The sequence below is a fragment of the Kogia breviceps genome, chromosome 14 (genome assembly GCF_026419965.1).
Source record: "Kogia breviceps isolate mKogBre1 chromosome 14, mKogBre1 haplotype 1, whole genome shotgun sequence".
Lineage (NCBI taxonomy): Eukaryota > Metazoa > Chordata > Mammalia > Artiodactyla > Physeteridae > Kogia > Kogia breviceps.
This window is the reverse complement of record NC_081323.1, coordinates 68,224,346-68,244,104: the sequence shown is the minus strand read 5'-3', so window position 1 is coordinate 68,244,104 and position 19,759 is coordinate 68,224,346. Positions and strand designations below refer to the sequence as shown.

The window sequence follows — 19,759 nt, the reverse complement described above, 5'->3', positions numbered from 1 at the left end:
TTTCCTGTTCACTAAATGAGGTTTGAGCACCACAGGCCCACACCAGCTGGGCCCCTTTATTCCGCCTTCCCCTGCCTTCGACCTGACTATGGATGCAAGCTGGAGGTTGCGCTGCCTAACCTCGGGCAAGCCTCTGTTTCCCCTACGTAACATGGGGACCCCGGCGGGCCCGCAGCGAGGCTGCCAGGAGGCCTCGCGCGTCAGCCGCCGGACGCACCGTAGGCGCCCAGGAAGCGCCAGCCCCACCTGGCCGCCCGAGTCCCGCCCCTCTCGGCCGACCCGGGCTGCCTACCCTCGCAGATCTGCTCCCACAGGTTCTTGCCGGGAAGCTCCGCAACCTGCCCTGGCGAGACGCGCAGATCGAGGGACACGGGAGACACGGGCCCTGCCGTCCTGGCGGTGATGGACGACTCAGTTGAAGGCGCCCGTTCCAAGCGCTGAGAGACGCTGCGCACCCTTGCCGGCGCCGCCATGGCTGCAGTTTCCACGGCAACCGCACTCCTCGCGAGACCGCAACCCGGAAGGAACCGCATCTTACGAGGGCGGACCAGCGGGTCGAGATTGACTTCCGGGTCACGGTGGAGAGGGCTTTCACGTGGAGGCGGGGAAGTTTGGCCTACGGGTGAGTGAGGATGGCGTCTACCAGGCAGGACGGAGCTGGGGCTGGAGACTGTGCCTGGGGACTTGCGCGGAGAACCGAGGGACTGGAGGGCGACCTGCACCCTCAGATTCACCGGCACACCCCCTGTCGCCGGTGTGCGCTCGACCCGGCCTGAGGCCGCAGTCTCCAGGAAGTTCTCCCGCCTTGGAGCTGGGCCCGGGACCCGGCGTAATCCCTCCTTCTGTGTTCATGCGGAAGCTTTGGCGCGGTAAAGCCTTTGAGGAGGCATTTTCGCCTCCCGGCTCTCTTTCTTCCTGCTAGTGAGCCTGCGGTGGGAGTGGGGTGCTGGTGCCATTATGCGGAGAGCACAGGCTCTGAAGTTATGCGGGCTGGTTTCGAATTCCTGTTTTACCCCTTGGTGGCTTTGGGGCACAGGGCAAGTAAATTAAAAGTCTCCAAGTCTCAGTTTTCACGTCTCTGAGATGGGGTAGTCACACCGAGCCTCACTAGGCTACCGCGAGACTTTAAAAAGCGCTTTTGGAGAAAGCATTTGCGTTCGCAGGAGAAGCTGTAAAGTTCATTTCCTCTTCCCTTTTCCTTGAAGGAATGAATACATTTAGGATCTCAGGTTTGAAGAGAAGCATCTTACAGTGATTTGAACGGCGGAGATGTGGAGAGAAGGGGATTAAGTTGGGGACAGCCTCCCCTTGGCTTGTTTGTTCTTATTCGGTCTCTAGACCACTCCTCCATTTGAGGCACCCTTGGCGCCCTTGACTCCACCCTCGCCACGTTTGCACCTTCTCCCTCTCCTTTGCAGGCCCCTCTTCCTCAGCCCACCCATTTAAACGTTAGTATTCCTTGAGGTTCTGTCTCAGGCTCGTTCTGTTCACGGCTTACTTACCATCCATATATTCCTAAATTTACATCACCCATGTCAGCCCAGTCACCTTTGAGCCTCATCCACCTGTCCACCAACATCTCCACATGGATATCTCAAGGCATCTGTTCCAACCAGCTTGTCTCCTTCAGCCCTCGCCTCCCCCGCTACCACCTCACCTCATTTTCTTTGTCTTAGGGACTAGCACCACCATCCTGCACTTGCACCAAGCTGGAAACCTCTGTCCTTCAGAAAGTTTCCTGACAACTGGTAGGCCAGATTAGATGACCTCTCTTAGCCTGACCTTACCACCGCGCTTGCTTTTATCACCTGTATCATTGGTAACACATAACTTTCCCACCCACACCTACCTGCTTCTTGATGGCAGAGTCATCTCTTGTTCACCTCTGTGTCTCTAGCATTCTTTCCTTTGTTCAGTGAGTATTTATGGAGCACCCCCTCTGTGCCAGGTATAGAGCTGGGCCCTGGGGATACAGCAGAAAACCAGACAGACAGGAGTAAGCAAGCGAGTGTTCCTTTGACTCTCCAGGTGCTCCTGGAGCCAATTATGAGTGAACTTGAGCTACAGCTCTGGCCTAGCGTGGCTCTTTGAAGCAGCTAAGAGGCAGGTCCAATATGGACCCTCTGGGCTCTGAAGAAAGCTGCAGGATGGAGAAGCTCCCTGGCCTTTCCCACCCACTGTCCAAAGATCCTGTGAGAGGCCGTTTTTTCTGGATTCCTTGAGTGTCACCATGTCATCTAGTCCAGGGAGCAGGAATTGGGCTGGTGACTGGTGTGAGAGACGTAGTACAACTGGAAGCTGAAATGTACTTGAGGACCCAGCCCCTTCTCGTAGACACCTCCTTGACCCCCATCCAACCCTAACAAAGGAAAAAAAAAAAAAGCTGAGTGTTCAAGGTTGCTCTGTGTTTTCTCCAATCATTAAATGTTGGCAATTTATTTGAAAAATTAAAAACAGTGAAACAGGCTTGTATGCTGGATGTGGCTCCCCTCCCGCCTCCCCCTCCTTCCCCGCCTCCCCCTCCTTCCCCGCCTTCCCCTCCTCCCCTTCCCCTTCCTCCCCCTCCTTCCCCGCCTCCCCCTCCTCCCCTTCCCCTTCCTCCCCCTCCTCCCCCTTCCTCCCCCTTCCTCCCCCTCCTCCCCCTTCCTCCCCCTCCTCCCCCTTCCTCCCCCTCCTCCCCCTCCCCTCCCCTCCTCCCCCTTCCTCCCCTCCCCTCCTCCCCCTTCCTCCCCTCCCCCTTCCCCTCCCCTCCCCTCCTCCCCTCCTCCCCTCCCCTCCTCCCCTCCTCCCCTCCCCTCCCCTCCTCCCCTCCCCTCCTCCCCTCCTCCCCTTCCCTCCTCCCCTCCTCCCCTCCCCTCCTCCCCTCCCCTCCTCCCCTCCCCTCCTCCCCTCCCCTCCTCCCCTCCCCTCCTCCCCTCCTCCCCTCCTCCCCTCCCCTCCTCCCCTCCTCCCCTCCCCTCCTCCCCCTCCCCTCCTCCTTCCTCCCCCTCCCCCTCCTCCCTCCTCCCCCTCCTCCCTCCTCCCCCTCCTCCCCCCTCCCCCTCCTCCCCCTCCCCTCCCCCTCCTCCCCCTCCCCTCCCCTCCTCCCCTCCCCTCCTCCCCTCCCCTCCTCCCCTCCTCCCCTCCCCTCCTCCCCTCCTCCCCTCCCCTCCTCCCCTCCTCCCCTCCCCTCCTCCCCTCCCCTCCTCCCCTCCCCTCCTCCCCTCCCCTCCTCCCCTCCTCCCCTCCCCTCCTCCCCCTCCCCTCCTCCCCCTCCCCTCCTCCTTCCTCCCCCTCCCCTCCTCCCCCCTCCCCCTCCTCCCCCCTCCCCCTCCTCCCCCCTCCCCCTCCTCCCCCCTCCCCCTCCTCCCCTTCCCCCTCCTCCTCCTCCCTCTCCCCCTCCCCCTCCTCCCCCTCCCCTCCCCCTCCTCCCCCTCCCCTCCCCCTCCTCCCCCTCCCCCTCCTCCCCTCCTCCCCTCCCCCTCCCCTAGCCTCTGATCTGATCTGGTTCAGTGCCTCTTTTATGGATAGGAAAACTCAGGCCCGGAGAAGCCAGTGCTGTGTGGCAAGAGTATGTGAGTCACCATTTGAATGCAGGCATCCTCAGCCCCAGCTGGGGCTCCTCACCATACCTTACTGCTCTCATTACTAGCCACATGGGAAGGTAATTAGAAGAGTAAGTCACCCTCGGTGCAGGTGGGGGCAATTAATTTCCAGACGCAAAGCTGAAGCGCTCTTTAGATGAAGCAAGGGAATGGATTAATTGTGTCACAGTTACTGCCTCTGGTGACAATCAGCAAGAGGAGCTGACCTCAGGATTTCTGTCCCCTTCATCCAGTAAAAGGTAAGCCCCGGGAGCCGTGCCTGGCCTGTGGCTTGAGTGCAGTTGTTCCCTCAGTGGCTGGCACAGGGTACATTTCTGGAGAGAATGACTTAAGAGGTTTGAGGAAGGGGGTTAGGAAAGGGAATCGATGTACCAAGCACTTTCCAAGGATTATTGTTTATTCTTTGCAACAGCTGTTTGAGGAAGGAAGTGTTATCTCCCCCCATTTTCAGCTGGGGAAGTTAAGGCCCAGCGAGGATAGGTGATTGACTTAAGGTGAGAGAGCAGCTTGGATTTCAACCTGGGGCTGTCAGGATTTAAACTCCGTTCTGTTTCTTCGATCATATTTCCCTTTGCTCCACAGGAATCATGCCCATTTTCCCAGCCCCTAACCTTTCAGACCATCCACTCCAGTGACTTTTGATAATACCTAGTGGAATTGTACTCAGGGTGGCGTGGCATGGGGATAACTTGTACCATTTCTTTTTTTAGGAATGATCACTAAGACTCACAAAGGAGACCTGGGCCTTGGGCTCCCAGAGAAAAAGAAGAAGAAGAAGAAAAAGAAGGTAGTTAAAGAACCAGAGACTCAATACTCGGTTTTAAACAGTGACAGTTATTTTGCGGAGGTTTGTCCCACAAGAACCACATCACCCTCGAAGAATATGGTCCAAGAGCAGGCACCCGAAATGCCTCTAATGAAGCAAAAGAAGAAAAAGAAGGGTCACAGCACCATCTGTGAGGAGCCCCTAGAACCTGAGACCATGTTATGTGCCAGACAGATTGAGCCATCGCCCAGCCCCAGGAAGCAGGCACTTGGTCCATCTGAGTCCCTTGGTAGGGAAAAGAAGAAGAAGAGAAAGTCCGTGTCCCCTGGCTCAAGGGTGAAGACCTCCCCAGACCCCAGGCAGGGCGAGGAGGTGACCAGAGTTGGCAAGAAGCTCAAAAAACACAAGAAGGAGAAGAAGGTGCAGGAAGCTACAGCCTTCTCAGCCAGGGACTCTTGGTTCTGTGAGGCCAGGGATGCTTTGTACACTTGCTCAGTTGGGAAAGGTGGCGTCCCTGAGCAGGCAGCCTCAGGACAGATACGGAAGCAGGGGAGCCCCAGGGAACACAACATGAAGATGAAGAAGAAAAAGAAAATCCACCAGGAGGGATATATCCCCCTGGGGCACCCTGAGGTCTCCAGGTCTGTGGAGAGCAGCCGTAGGAAAGGAAGTAAAAAGAAGTCAGTCAAAGTTGAAGCTCCAGAATACATACCAATAGGAGATGACCCCAAGGCTCCTGTGAAGAAGAAAATGAAGTCCAAGAAAAAGGCAGAGCAGGCAGACACTAAGGAGCCAGCTCTGAAGAGGAAGAAGAAGAGGCGGGAGAGCAGAGTAGCAGGAGAACCCTGGGAGGAGGTAGGCTTCCTTCAGAAGCACACTGTTTTGGGAGAATAGGGGTGGAAGTTGGGAGTGTGTGTGTGTGTGTGCGCATGTGTGTGCGCGCGCGCACGCGCCCACGCACACACAGGCACTCAGCTTTTTAGCTGCCAGAGCCCTGATTAAACTGACTTCAGTCAGACAAGGGGATTTATCAACACATGTAACTAGAAGGTTTGAGAGCTACTACCTTCAGGTATAGCTGGATCCAGGTGCTAGTGTAATAGTCTCAATAATACAGGTATCCCTTGCTATCGAAACTTTACCCAAGTTCTCACTATCTGCACTCAGGATCTGGATTAATTAGAATAAGCTTTTCAGATAAATCCCTCTCTTTCTGAACTCTGGCCACTTGCTATTTAAAGCTCAGGAACCAAATAGTTTGAGATAATATGATGTCCATAGCTATCTGAGCTCAGGATACACAATTTAGGGATCAAATAGATTTAGATTGCAGGAGATGCCTGTGAGGCTTTCCCTAGCTCTGGGCTTTGTATTTTTCAATGCTGGTTTTAATGTCAGCTTCCTTCCCACCCCAAACCCGTGGTGAGATGCTCCCAGCATCTCCAGCCTTTCTTCATAGTAGTTAAGTCACCCCCAAAAGGAGAGGGGTGGCCCCTCCAAAACGATTACAGGGGAAGTCCCAGCACTGCTCTCCCAGATCTCAATTGGGTCACAAACCAGAAGCCCAGATCTGAAGCCAGTGGGCAGGGGCTGAGGGTGTCAGTCCCACTGGAACTCCACTGTCTGAAACCGGGGGGAGCTGGTTTCTGAGAGGAATACCGGGGCCCTGTTACCAGGAGGAAGGGAGGGGAGGGCGACCTGGTGAAGACTGCAGAGATGTGCTCTCCACCCCGACAGGCTTCCTGGACTGGGGAGGGGAGGGAGGAGGCGGGCTGAGCGCTGGGACTCGGCAGGCGATGTGAGCGAACAGAGCCGCTCGTCCAGGGCTCGTCACAGGTGGCGTGGGGTACCAGGCAGAGCCCACCCGAAGCGAGGACGTGGCAGTTGTCAGTGCTGAGGGACTAGGAGAAAGTGGCCAACGTGAATCTTACTGTCAGATGGTCCCGCGGGGGCTGAGGCCACTGAGAGAGGGTGGCCTGGGAGAGCATGGCCCATGCAGGCCCAGCATGGATTCTGTGTGGGAGCTGAGACCTGTGAGGGGCTGGGGCCGTCTGTGCCGAGGGAGCATTAGGTGCAGAGGCCCTGGGAGGAGCAGAGAGGCTGGCGTGGCAGGAGCTGGGCCAGCTGGGGTCCCGGCAGCCTGTGGAGGCCACAGGGGTCTGGATTTCCATGTAAATGAGACGGGAGCCCCTGGAGGGTTCTGGGGAATGGGTGGTGTGGCCCAGTTGAGGTGGTTTTATTATTTTTTAATTGAGACGGCGTTGACATATAACATGATGTAAACTGAGGGTGTACCCGAGCTGCTGTGTGGACTGCACCCGTGTTGGGGGCGGGGAAGCAGAGTTAGAGCCTGTCCTGGTTGTCCAGGCAGGAGAGAAGGTACTGACCAGAACTCCGGAGCTGGGGGGCTGGGGCGGGGTATGGGGGAGAGAACCGGGGGGATTCGGGTTTGCTGCAGGCCCGCAGCCCCACCTCTGCATTCCCTGGCCCTCGCCAGCCCCTCCTCCCCCACTGTCAATGGGGGCCTTGGCCTTTCTCTTCTTGCTGGTTTGGTGTCACACTGGGAAGTGAGGTGACGTCTGGCGGGAGAGGTTGTGCTCTAGGCCTGAGTCGGGAGACCTGGGTTAGTGTCAGCCCTGTCCCTGAGCTGTGGGGTGACCTCACGATAGTCACTTCACCTCTCTGAGCCTTAGTGCCTCCGTCTGTCAGATGGGTCAGGGCCACAGTCTTCAGGACAGAACTGGGGAGAATCGTGGAAGAGAAAGGATGGCAGATGTTCTGTGGGCGACGGGCGGGCGTAGCGCTCCAGTCTCGAGTCTCTTCTGGACTCTGCTGCGCTCATCCGGCGGGGCTGCCAGGGCCGAGGCCATCGTCCGCTTGGGCCTTACTCCTTCTGCCTCTTCGCAGGAGCCCGACACGGACTTGGAGGTAGTGTTGGAAAAGAAGGGCAACGTGGACGAGGCGCACATAGACCAGGTATGACCGGTCCTCGTCCTCCCAGGCGTCTTCCCTTCCCCAGACGCACACTCGCCTCCCACGGGCCACGAGATCCTGGTCCTAGAGGCGTCAGCGACTCCAAAGGCAACGAGGCCAGCCTCTGCCGCCCCTCCAGTGGCAGGGAGCCTGTGGCCTCCCCCACTTCATGCCGGGAGAGCTGTTCATTGCCTTGACCTTGGCTCGGGCTGTCTGGTCCTTCAGAATCCCAGGCTGAGGCCGTCCTCCTCATAACCACTGCAGGGGGAAAAGAGGACATGTCCCTGTGACCTGCAGCCAGGCAATGGGCACGTGCTCTGCCCGGCCCACGCATCACCACCTCCTGGCCTCCATTCAGGAGCTTTTTTTTTTTTTTTTTTTTGTCTTTTGCAACTTTATTTAAATATAATTGATATACAAGAATCTGCACATATTTAAGGTGTACAATTCGATGAGTTTTGACATGTATGCATCCAGGAAACCAGCTAAACAAGATGATGAACATACCCATCATTTCCAGAAGTCTCCTTGTGCCCCTTCGTATTCCATCCCTTCCTTTCCCATCCCCAGGTAACCGCTACTACTCTGTCATAGCTTGCGTTCTCTAGCATTTGTATGTAATTGGGATTATACAGTATGTGCTCTTTTTTAAACTGGCTTCTTTCACCTAGCATAATCATTCTGAGATTTATCTGTATTGTTGCATGTATCAATAATTTGTTCCTTGTTATTGGCTGTCCAGTGTTTCTAGCGTTATTTTGATGTTAAAAACGTTTTAAATTTTCAGTTGAATTGCCTAGGCACCTTTGTAAAAAATCAGTTGACCGTGTGTATGTGTGTGTGTGTGTGTGTGTGTGTGTGTGTGTGTATACGCGTGTGGGTCTATTTTTAGACTCTTTGTTGAGTTTCATTGATCTGTATGTCTATCTTTATACTAATACTTCATTGTCTAGATTATTGTAACTATATAATGTCTTAAATTAGGTAGTATAAGTCTCTAGCATTTGTTCTTTTTTAAGTTGCTTTGGCTATTTCAGGTCCTTTGCACTTCTGTATAAATTTTAAAATTAACTTGTTGGTTGCTACCAAAAAATGCTGCTGGGATTTTGATTAGGATTGCCTTGAATCTACAGACCAATTTGGGGAGAATTGACATCTTAACAGTATGAAGGCTTCTGATCCATAAACCTAGCATCTCTGTCCATTTATTTAGGTCCTTAGTTTCTCTCAGTATTGTTTTACAGTTTTCAGTGTACAGGTCTTGCACGTCTTCTGTCAAATTTTCCTTAAGTATTTTATATTTTTGATGCTATTGTAAATAGTATTTCAGTTCAATTTTTATTGTTGTATATATTGCTAGCATATAGAAATGCAGTTGTTGTACAGGAGCATTAGGAGAAGTTGTTCTCTTTGGACCAGCTTCTGCTTCTCTCATGCCCAGATCCTGTGTGGGAGCTGGACATTCTAGAATTGGGATATTTTTATGATCCTGGACCCCAACGCCTATCAGGACAGCATAGTAACCACATAGGTACAGCCTTGGGCCATTACTAATGAGGTTACTTTGGCAGTCACTAACCTCGCGAGCCCCACGTAGGTGGCCGTTTGGGAGGCGCTCAGCAGGGGCGCGCCGGAGACCTGTGCTTTGTAAGGGGCGGCCGTTCACCTGCCTGCGTCCTCACGCTGAGTCAGCGAGTAGTTGCTGGACAGAAGCAACAGGGTGTGATGTGGGGACGGCCCGTGTCGTGGCCGCTCTGCTCCAGGAGAGAGAAGTGGAGGAGTGCTTGCAAGTCAGCCGACTGCAAGGAGGGGGGCCTACAAGATGCTGCGAGGAAGTTCCTAATGCCTTTGGGGTGTTGGGGGCCTCTCTCACTGGAGGGGAGGGGCTCAGTAGAATGATGCTGACAGGGCCCAGTCCAGGGCCTGGCACAGAGCGCAGGTTTGGGGAGAGGGGGCCCGGGCTGCAGTGGCTGGTGGGGAGGATAGAGGTGGGGCCCTGACCCGTCCAGGCCCAGCCCCTGCCCTTGGCGCCTCTCCCAGGTGTCCCGCCGCTCACAGGGGCAAGGCCCACCAGCCTTCTCTTTGCTTCTTATGAATTTATGCCTATTAAATACTTCACAGTTTTAAAGAAAACTTCTGTTTGGGGTGACAGATGATCTCAATGTAAGTGAAGCTCTCTGCCCCAACTCTTCCTTTCTTTTTCTGGTAAAAAGTTCATTGTGTTAAAAAAAAAAAAAAAAATAGTGGGGGGAAGGCAACCTGAAATCCGTCCACTCAGCCGTCTCCAGCTTTTTTGCCACCAGGGACCAGTTTCTCGACAGGGAGCAGCAGGTAAGGCTTCAGTGGCCTGCCGCTTGCCTCCCGCCGACTGGGTACTGGGGACCCCGCTACCACCTAATGATAATCACTGTTAACCCTTCGTTGTTATACTCTTCCAGAGTTTTCCTTTGTAACTGTATGTGTGATTTTAAAGCCACGTACGATCATGCTCTGTATACTGTTCTTTTCACTTTTTTCATTTAGCTGGTGAGCTGCTTTCCGCTTCAGTGAGTGCACATCCACATCGTTCCCCGTCAGCAGCATGACTCTGACATAGGAATATACCATCATTTTCTCTCATCCCTAGGGCTGCCCTTTGGATTTGTTTTATGCAGTTTCTCTCTCTCTCTTTTTTTTTTTAATGGCTGCATTGGGTCTTCGTTGCTGTGCGCGGACTTTCTCCAGTTGTGGCATTGCGGTGCGCGGGCTTCTCTTGTTGCGGAGCATGGGCTCTAGGCGCGCAGGCTTCGGTAGTTGTGGCACGTGGGCTTCAGCAGCTGTGGCTCGCGGGATCTAGAGCGCAAGCTCAGTAGTTGTGGCTCACGGGCTCTAGAGGGCAGGCTCAGTAGTTGTGGCTCACGGGCTTAGTTGCTCCGTGGCATGTGGGATCTTCCCGGACCAGGGCTCGAACCCGTGTCCCCTGCATTGGCAGGTGGATTCTTAACCACTGTGCCACCAGGGGAGTCCTGTTTTATGTAGTTTTGAACTATATAAATGGTCACCTCATTTCAGCCTGTGGTAGATTAGAAGAGAAGAGAAGGGGCCACAAACTGGGAGCAGCTAAAGTCACACCTGAACCCTTGGGCCCTAGAAGCTTCTGTATGAAACCACAGGGTCATTGGTGCACTGACTGTGGCCTTGAGCCTCTCTGGTAACACTGTGTGAGGTGTCCCTGCTGTGTGCCGGGAACTCTGTCTTACATTCTGCACCGCAATTCATTGTGGGGCTGGGGGCTTTCTTACACCAACCAGCAATTCCCCGACACCACGCAGTGTCCTGCAGTTCAACTCAGTCTGACGCTGTCTATCTGGAGATACCGTCAGACCGCTCAGGTGACGGGCTCAGTCCCACCAGACTGCTCCCCACCCGTGTCCCCCGTTCAGATGCCAGTCTTAAGCCGGGTTGTCACCTGTGCTTCTGACCAACCAGCTATAGATCAGAGGTTCCAAAGACCTCCTCCTCAGCTTCAATTAATTTGCTAGAGTGGCTCACAGAACTCAGAGAAACATTTTACTCGCCAGATTACTGGTTTATCATGAAAGGCTATAACTCGGGGACGGCCAGATGGAAGAGAGGCACAGGGCAGGGTGTGTGGGAAGGAGCGTGGAGCTTCCATGCCCTCTCCGAGAGCTCCACTCCCCAAATCTCCAGTGTTCACCAACCCAGAAGCTCTCCGAACCCTGACCTTTTGGGGTTTTGTGGAGACTTTATTACAGAGGCACAGTTGATTAAATCATTGGCCATTTGGTGGCTGAGCTCCGTCTCCTGCTCCACTCCCCTCCCCAGAGGTCAGGACTGAAAGTTCCAACCCTCTCATCAGTGGTTGGTTCTCTTGGCAACCAGCCCCCATCCTCAGGTGCTTACACAAGTCACCCAATTAACATAACAAAGGACACTTTGATTGTTTGAATTTCCCTAGGAAATTCCTAGGGTTTTTGGAGCTCTGTGCCAGGAATGGGGATGAGTTTATATATATATATATATTTCTTGTCATATATTTCTTACTATAAACCACAGTATCACAGTTCTCTGTCTCCCATTTATCCTCCAAGGTAGCTGATATTTCCATCTGATATTTGCACATAAATAGACCATGGTACAGAAAGATTAATTGACTTACCCAAGACCACACAACTAGTTAATGGCAGTGGTAGGATTCAGACTAGGCTTTGCCTGACTCCAGAGCCTGTGTTCTTTCTAGAAGACGATGCTGTCAGCAAGAAAGTTAACTACAATATCCTCTGTACAGGCAGGTCTTTGGGCATGTGTTTTGAGAAAATTTCCACCCCAGATGGCTCTTACAAACAGAAGAGGTTCTAATGCTGAAGGTGGATAAGCTTCAGTGTCTAGGAAGAGTCATTCTTTTATTTATTTATTTATTTGGCTGCACCACTCAGCGCACGGCATCTTAGTTCCCCGACCAGGGATTGAACCACTCGGGCCCTGGCAGTGAGAGTCCTAACCACTAGACCTCCAGGGCGTTGCGCTGGAAGATTCATTCTTAAGGAATGGAAAAGAAGGGTGAATGAGGCCTGCATGTTTTAGGCCAAGGGATTGCCCCTCACATGATTAGAGGGTATTTTTGACAAATGCCTCCCCTGGTCTGCAGCACAACAAAACTGCCCATCCCCCTCCAGTCCCTCCACCCCACCTCCGCCAGCTGTCTCATTGCCCTCTTTCCTTTCCTTTCCCTTGCTCAGGTGAGGCGAAAGGCCTTGCAAGAAGAGATCGATCGTGAGTCGGGCAGGACGGAAGCTTCTGACACCAGGAAGCAGACGGTAAGTTTCACGCTGGGCTCTGCGAGGGGTGCTCTGGCATCCCGCCTCCTCCTCACCTTGCAGGGATGGGAGACCAAGTCCATCTGGCCCAGAAGCAGCCCCTGCCCTCCAGCCGGCTCCCTACTCCACAGAGCTCATTCTGAGCTACTTTCCTTTCTTGGGAAAGGGGTGCTTGCCTCCCTCCTGGAGAGCTGGCCGCTTGAGCTAAGCAACCTGGACCTTGTCTCTGGCTCTGGACGGGCAGGGTGTCCCAGTCATCAGTCGCTGGGGGCACGTGATGGCGAGCTCTTTACAGCAGTGGGTGGTGCCCTCAGAAAGCTGCTGGGACAGGGGCGGGGGCAGAGGTGGCAGGCCTCTGGTCCAGTTGGAATGGGAAATTTCCAAACCAGGCCCAAGGAGATGGCATGGGAGAGTGTATGGCATGGGGACCGCGAGGTCAGGCTGAAGAGAGGGATGGAGGGTGCGGTGGGGACTGCTGGAGGGCGTTTATGTGGGGCAGCGGGGCCTGGGATCGAGGAGAGGGCAGAGGGGAGAGAAGAGAACTTGTTCATAGACGTGGATTTGGGAGAGGGGGACAGAGGGTCCCGATGACGGAAGGACTTGCTTCCTTGTAACACTGTCTTAAGCTTTCCTAGTGTAGCACAGAAAAGAACAGTTGCTTTGGATCAAAAGACCTGAGATCAGTTCCTGGCTCTGCCACCTTCTATAGTCATGAGACTTTAGCAAGTAACTTCCCTTCTTTGAGCTTCAGTTTCCACACCTGTAAAATGGGACTCATGCTCTGGCCCAGAGGGGCTTGGAATGGGGCTTTGTTATGTCGTTCCTCTAGTGTCTCCTTTCTCTCCATCCTCTTGAACTGGGCAGAGCTGATAAGATTCCATGATTGGGTGAGGAAGGCGAGACGTCCTCCAGAGCAGTGGCCCGGAGGCTGCACCTAGAGGCTGCACCTAGAGGGACCTGGCAGCAGGGGCGTGGTCCGGGGGCATAGGGGCTGGGATCCCCTGGGGATGCTTTAGGTGGCCCTGCCTCCTGGGGCCTGGGACCACTTGACTGCTGAGGCACATGGTGGGATTTGAGACCAGGTCCCCTCTCAGTGGTCAGTAGCCCTGTGAGAGCAGGCTCACAGGACTGGTCAGCCTCTGGCAGCTCTCTCTCCAGACCCAGTGCGGGGCTGTCAGAGGTGGCCTCTCCTAGAAAGTGAAGGCTTGGGAAGCAGTTGTTACGCCTGTACTGGGGGCACCGTGAAGCTCGGAGAGCTTGTCACCGGTTCACTCAGGGTGGCTAGCTGTAGCAGTGACTGGTTCTTACTGTTCTCCCAAAGCCGACCTAGAAATAAGTGCTAGGCTGGCATTTGGCTCACAGGCGGAGAGTTCCCAGGCGGCACAGAGGTCAGCAATCCTGGTGGGGTGGGGTGGGTAGATGACCAGTTTTCAAGGACTTAAAGCGAACCAGGCGTCGGGCTCTGAGTTGTTGGTGTAAAACCTGATTTGAGCCTCAGTGAAGCCCCGTCGGGGGCTGTTACACCCCCGTTTTATAGATGAGGACATTGAGGCTCAGGGGTTAAGTTAGTTGACCAGGGTGACGCAGGCGGGGCTCAATCCTAAGTCTTCGAAGTCACAGTCTTCATGGGGAGCTGGGTTTGTCTTCTCTTGGGCCACTGCTCTGAGGGGCTCTCTTGAATTTTCTCAAACATGGCTGACTCGTGCATGGGTTGTAGAGTGCTCTGGGCGGGAATCGGGGCCCCTGAGTTCCTGGGCTGGCTCAGCCTCCGACGACTCGTGTGACCCTTCACCTCCCGGGGCCTCCACTCCTTTCCTGCTATGAAGTGCAGCGCTTCTGCGAAGGGAAATGCATTTCAGACTCCTGCTTTCCTCCGCCCCCCCCCCCCCGCCCCTCCAAAGGACAGAAGCCTTAGGCTGATGGATGGGTAGCCAGCTGGTGAGGTGTGTCGTACTGTCTGCTGTGAATTGGGGGAGAAGGAGTAAGGCAGACGGGCAACTCAGTGTGAAAGGTGGGCTCTGGTGTGGGCCAGACCCCAGATGGAGTTCCAGCAGCGTTGCCAAGCAGGCTTGTGCCCCCAGTCCAGCTGCAAACCTCCATTTCTTCATCAGGAGAGTGGGAACCAACAGTATTCCTCACAGGGCTCTGGCTGGAGTTAAGATAATCCACTGCTGTGCCTCCAGGCACTGTGCCTGGTGCGCGGTAAGCCTTTGCTCATCTGCATCCTCCCCGGCAAGGCTGGGGGCTGGGGAAAGGAAGATGCTTTGGAAGCCAGGAAAGTAACCACCTGTTTTCTCTTGCCACAGGGAACTCAGTTTGGCCAGTGGGATACTGCTGGCTTTGAAAATGAGGAACAGAAAGTGAAATTTCTCAAACTCATGGGTGGCTTTAAAAATCTGTCCCCTTCGTTCAGTCGCCCCCCTAACGTGGTTGGCCGGCCCAACATGGCCCTCAGCAAGAAGGCGGCCGACGCCCTGCAGCAGAACCTGCAGCGGGACCACGACCGGGCCGTGGGCTGGAAGTACAGGCGGCGGGCCGGCCTCGGCTTCTCCACAAACTCTCCGGACAAAATCTTTTATATTGACAGGAACGCATCCAAGTCAATCAAGCTTGAAGATTAAACTCTCCTGTCTTGTCCCCCAAAATGGTTCTGTTACGCAGATGAAAGCCATGGGACAGTGGTGTCGAATCGACCTCCTGCAGAGATAAAGGACAACTATGTTGACGTGCTCGGACAGACTGGGGTGAGGGCAGCTCGTTTCAGGAACCAGGAGGACGTGTGAGTGGCTGAAACCTACTGCCCTCTGTGTGAAGCTTCCGCCCCCGTTGAAGACAGTGAGTGTCAGTAGCAGTAGCTCACACCCGTCTAGTGCTTACTGTGTGCCAGCACACACGTGTCTCCCTTGCACTAATGTATGTAATCGTCATGATTCTGAAACGGGTGCTATGATTATCCCCATCTTATAGATGAGGAAACTGAAGTTCAGGGATGAAGTAATAACATGGCCTGGGGTCACCCAACCAGTAAGTGCCGAGTGTACTTTTGTGCCCCAAGACCTATGTCACTGTTCACCACACTGAATGTCCCCTCTAGGGAATTTCACCCAGAATACTCATTGAGGATTAAAATGTCTCAATTGAGGAAACAGAAGCTTTTTACATGCCTAAATCTCAAGCAGGAAGCAGGATTAATGTCAACAGGGAGAAGCAAGCTCACTTTCCCTCCCCCTTCTTGGAGTAGCCACAGGCAGAGAGGCGTCGGGATTGCCACCAGGCGGATGTGGCTGAGCTTCCTCTGCTGCTGGGAAACGTGTTTCTAGACCCGCATCTTGCCTTTTGCGTCTGCCGTCCTTCCATCCGCAGCGCCAAGCCTGCGCTGAATCTTTCTGCTTTAACTGGACTCCGAACAGGCGTTTCAGAGAGCAGTCGGTTAGTCCTCCACGCGAGCCCATGGCACATTAGTTCCCAGGGACATGTTCACTGGATTCTTTTCAATCACGAGGAGGAGAATCCCAGGCGCCTTCCCTGGAGGAGGTCGAATGCCAGGAGGCACAGACGGGATGACAGGGCATTCCCAAGCCTTGACGCTACAGCCAGCCTCACAGAGCTCCAGGTATAGCCACCCGAGTGACACGTGACCACCTTCTCTGCATTCACCTAGCATTTTGCTTCCCAAAATATAAGTTCTGATTGGGCCTTTTTCACACCACTTGGCTTGAACCCCTGCTACAGACATCCTGTCTCAGGCAGGCCTAGACAGCCAGGAAATTCAGTCTCTCACGTGGCAGGGAGTCCTGTCCTGTCGTAGGGGGTTGATTCAGCTTCCATGAAGGAAACGAATGTTTCCTCTCTGCTTCATCATCCTCAGTGTTGGCTTCATCAGGCTGGTGGAAAGATGGCTGTAGCGGTTCCAGGCAGTGTATCAAGACACTAGACCATTGCAGAGGAAGAAGAAAAACCTTCTTGTGGTTCAAGGAAACTTCCAGAAGCCCTTTTGTCATAACTCATTGCCCAGCAGTGGGTCACGTACCCATTCTTGAGCCAGCCCCTGGCACGTGGTGGGAGACTCTCGGGCCAGTCAGGAAGGAAGACTGAGGTGCGGATGCTGGTGAGATGCACGCGGCTCCACTGCTGCCCCGTGGGGCAGAGGTGAGGCAGGCCTGCCTGGGCCCTCACCAACAGCATTGGCCAGGTCTCGGGTCCTACAAGTCTGTGTTAGCAGTGATTCGGGTGGGCCACTTCCCTCAGAAGGTGAACTTGGCCCTTCATGGATTCAGCCTTGAGATGCATAACGGAAGAGGCCTACAAGGTAAGATTCTGCATTTGAGTTAGCTCTTCAGGGCTCATCCCCTTCCGAGAGGGGAATAAATCTTTCCCAGTCTTGATCCACACTACAGGAACTTGCCCAGTGTGAAAGGAACCAACCGGTGCTTCTCTGATCGTTTTTATCTTGCTGAGAGATCCCACTACAGTTTGGGCCTGCTCGGCTGTCAGGAAGGATTGTGCTCGGCCATCTACTGGGTGCTTCCGGAGAGTGGCTGAGCGATCGATCGTCCCTGACCCGTCCCCACGGTGGTAGCTCCCATTAGGGTGTGGTGGTCAGGCCTTTCCCCTCTTGCTGTTCTGTATCTTCAGTCTCTGTGTGATAGGATTTGACTTTCTAGCTCAGTGTGGCTGAGTGAGTTCCACTTGGCTTGGGAAGGTTTATTAAAGTCTGTTCCTGAAGCAGGGTCTACGCAGAGAAGGCTGGGCAGCCAAGACGGCAGGATGCCAAGTGTCCTCAGGTTGAACTTGGCCTTGTCCCGGCTGCTCTCATAGGCGCAGACCACTGTTGCTCTAGTGACAGCTCCTGCCCTGCAGTTAGCTGGGCCTCCATCCTTTTGTAAATTAAACAACATTGTCTTGAATCACCTGTCCCCTTTCCCCCGTGTCCTGGGCCCTCCTCAAGCTGTCTGCAAGTTTTTGTGGTGTGATTTACCGTGTTGTTCCTCATTTGTTGACTCCGTGTAGCACACAGCCTGTCTCCACTGGAACAAGGTGGTTTTTGGATTTTTACTCACAATCTGGGAGAGATGGGTGGGAGGTCTGGTATTTAAGCACAGCCAGGGTCTTAGCTGAATATCTAACAACCCTGTTCTCGAACTTGTCGGCTGTTTCTCCCTTGGGGGTTGCTCGCTGACTGACCCCCCCCTCCTATGGCAAGGTCCTTCCCTCCTTATGACTGCCTTTATCCAGCCGTTCCCCAGACCTCGTGATTCTTAACCACTTTATTCCTTGGGGTGATTCCCGCTGTTTTGCCTTAGCCCACTAGGCCCCTCCCCGAGGCCACCTTTCTGTAACTAGACTGGCCCATCAAAAGTATTTGCCAGATAGACACAGTTCTCCCCTTAAAAATTGTGTGTTCAGCTCTGCAAACTTAGAACTGTTCAGGTTTGTGGTTGGAATAATGCCCCTGCCCCGCCCCCCCCCACCCCCTGTCCAAATCCTAATCATTGGAACCTGCTAATATGTTGTGATACAAAACAAAAGGGAGTTTAAGGTAGCAGAGGGAATTAAGTTTGCTGATCAGCTGACCTTAATATGATTAGACTGGGCCTACCCAGATAATCCAGGATTAGAAGTAGAAGAGGGAGACAGAAGAGTCAAGAGACTTGAAAGAAACACTCAACAAGCTGTCACTAGTTTGAAGATGAAGGGACCGCCAGCCAAGGAATGCAGGTGGCCTCTAGAAGCTAGAAAAGGCAAGAAAACGGATTCTCCCCTAGAGCCTCCAGAAGGAATACAGCCCAGCTGACACCTTCACTTTGAAGGTAAGCCCACTGGACTTCAGACCAGTAGAGCTGTAAGGTGGTAAAATTGTGACGTTTTAAGCCACTAAGTTTGTAGTAATTTCAAGCAGCAACAGAAAATTAATACAGGCCTCATGCAGAAGTTTTTCTCACTTTCACCTTATTTCCTAAAATTTTTTGATTTGTGTGTGTGTGTGTGTTGTTGTTCCGTCATCCTTCATGTAGTAGTAGACGACTTCATCTCGTGTAGGCCATGGTCTTCAGAGACTAGCTGATTGATTTAGTAACAGGCTGAGGAAACCACACAAGAACATAGACACTCTAACCTTCCACCTGGACCAGGTAACATATGGTTCAGAAGCTGCTTTGGTGTAACGGATACCTGACCGAACGTGCAAGTCCAAGGTTAATGGACTTCCAGGTTAATGGAAGGAAGAGCATTAGGAATTCACTGACTCAGGCTTGGGCACTGATGCTGTCTGATGTGTACAACCTCAAAGTAGACGACTTAAAAGTGCATAATTTGTAAGTCTGCTGATTGATTTTCATTTGAATAGTATCATATAGTAAAAGTGGTATAGGAAATAATTTTAATGAAAATAATGTTGTGAAATAAAGGCCCCTTGGGAACATTTGAGCAATACCACCATGCTTTCTGAATGTCTGTTCTGTTCAGTTGAGGTGCATTCTTCAGTACACACTGTTCCTTAACGGGGGCCATTTTCTCAACGGAATCCTTGCATTGGGGTGGGGTGGGGTTCGCTATTAAGCCGGCTGGAAAATCCATAGCATATTCTTGGTCCCAAGCTATTCAATTAAAACATGGGTTTGTGTAAATTAAACAAAATTATTTTAGCTACTTTTACTGTGTGAACTGTAATCAGGCTTTTCACAGAGTAGAGGTGAAATGTAGTCTATCTATCTCATTCAGTGTATACCTTCCAAAAGTACAATAGTTTGGGGGCACTTTTAATCCACAACTTGGATGCATTTTCCTGCACAAAGGGTTCTAGGCTGTGAGTCACCACCACCACCAATATTAATGCTCTTACTGATTGAAAATAAAATGTCAGTGGAAGCTCATTAGTGGTAATTCAAGAGTCAGATTCTGCCAAACTGATAAAGTCGACAGAATCATACGCTGTTTAGCGTTATGGCTGCAAGAAAACCAGGCGGTATGTTTAGACACGTTCTCTTCCGGATGTGAGTCAACTGTAATTAAATGAACAGTCATGAACATAAGTGTTCCTTCAGGAGGTTTATTCAGTTACAGTGTATTTTCCATCGAAGCCACAGGGAATCTCAGATTTGACCTCACTTTCTCCTTTAATCCACCAGCATATTCTAAATCCAATCAAGAGCTGATTTTGATATAAAGCAAATGAGGGAAAGGGTACACAGTGGGTCTGTCAAAGTGGACTGCTTTTCAAGGTTCTTTTTCCAATTAAAAAACACCTTCCAGAAAGGAAAGATGTTACTTACATTCTTCAGTTTTTCCCTGAAGGCCCATCTGAAGGCCACTTGTGCAAAGAAACTCGTAAGATGCTGTGCTCAGTGAGCGGGAGTGGATTCGAATGCTCTGACAGCTTCCACTTTGTTCACTTCAGTGGCAGAGTGATCTAGTAGAGAAGCCAATCTGTACGTGTATAAAAAGAAAAACAAAAACGCAAAACAGGTCTTTCTGGACTTGGCACCAGAGCCCCTAGCGTCAGGTCCTCGTCTGCAGAGGGAGCCTGAGGGCCAGCTCGGTCAGATGCCCCATGTCGGGGTGTTTGCTTCGCTTCTTGATGTATTCCAGAGTTTTCACCTAGGATGAAAGAGAAAGACTCA

General features: G+C 52.9%; 3 protein-coding genes across 16 annotated transcripts in view; 1 reads left to right on the top strand and 2 right to left on the bottom strand.

The window, feature by feature from the left end:
• The window catches only part of IQCK (IQ motif containing K), a 159,352-nt gene extending 158,846 nt beyond the window's left edge, over nucleotides 1–506 (bottom strand). For all 10 annotated transcript variants that reach the window (XM_067012684.1, XM_067012681.1, XM_067012682.1 and 7 more), the window contains exon 1: nucleotides 293–506. In XM_067012684.1, the coding sequence (XP_066868785.1) occupies nucleotides 293–473 (181 nt within the window). In that variant the 5' untranslated portion in view covers nucleotides 474–506. The remainder of the gene's footprint in view (nucleotides 1–292) is intronic.
• Nucleotides 302–18,575, top strand: KNOP1 (lysine rich nucleolar protein 1). 4 transcript variants are annotated; one of them, XM_059037017.2, is made up of 5 exons: nucleotides 302–622; nucleotides 4,295–5,205; nucleotides 7,258–7,326; nucleotides 12,063–12,140; nucleotides 14,447–18,575. In XM_059037017.2, exons 1-5 carry the CDS (start codon nucleotides 472–474, stop codon nucleotides 14,759–14,761), a joined length of 1,524 nt encoding a protein of 507 aa, XP_058893000.1. In that variant the 5' UTR covers nucleotides 302–471; the 3' UTR covers nucleotides 14,762–18,575. The 4 variants fall into 4 exon arrangements, with proteins under 4 accessions (XP_058893000.1, XP_066868780.1, XP_066868779.1 ...); XM_067012678.1 differs by lacking the exon at nucleotides 302–622 and adding an exon at nucleotides 779–869; XM_059037018.2 differs by lacking the exon at nucleotides 302–622 and adding an exon at nucleotides 3,763–3,823.
• A 599-nt stretch (nucleotides 18,576–19,174) lies between these two features.
• The window catches only part of VPS35L (VPS35 endosomal protein sorting factor like), a 130,778-nt gene continuing 130,193 nt past the window's right edge, over nucleotides 19,175–19,759 (bottom strand). For both annotated transcript variants that reach the window (XM_059036954.2, XM_067012677.1), the window contains exon 31: nucleotides 19,175–19,736. In XM_059036954.2, coding sequence (XP_058892937.1) covers nucleotides 19,638–19,736 — 99 coding nt within the window. In that variant the 3' untranslated portion in view covers nucleotides 19,175–19,637. The remainder of the gene's footprint in view (nucleotides 19,737–19,759) is intronic.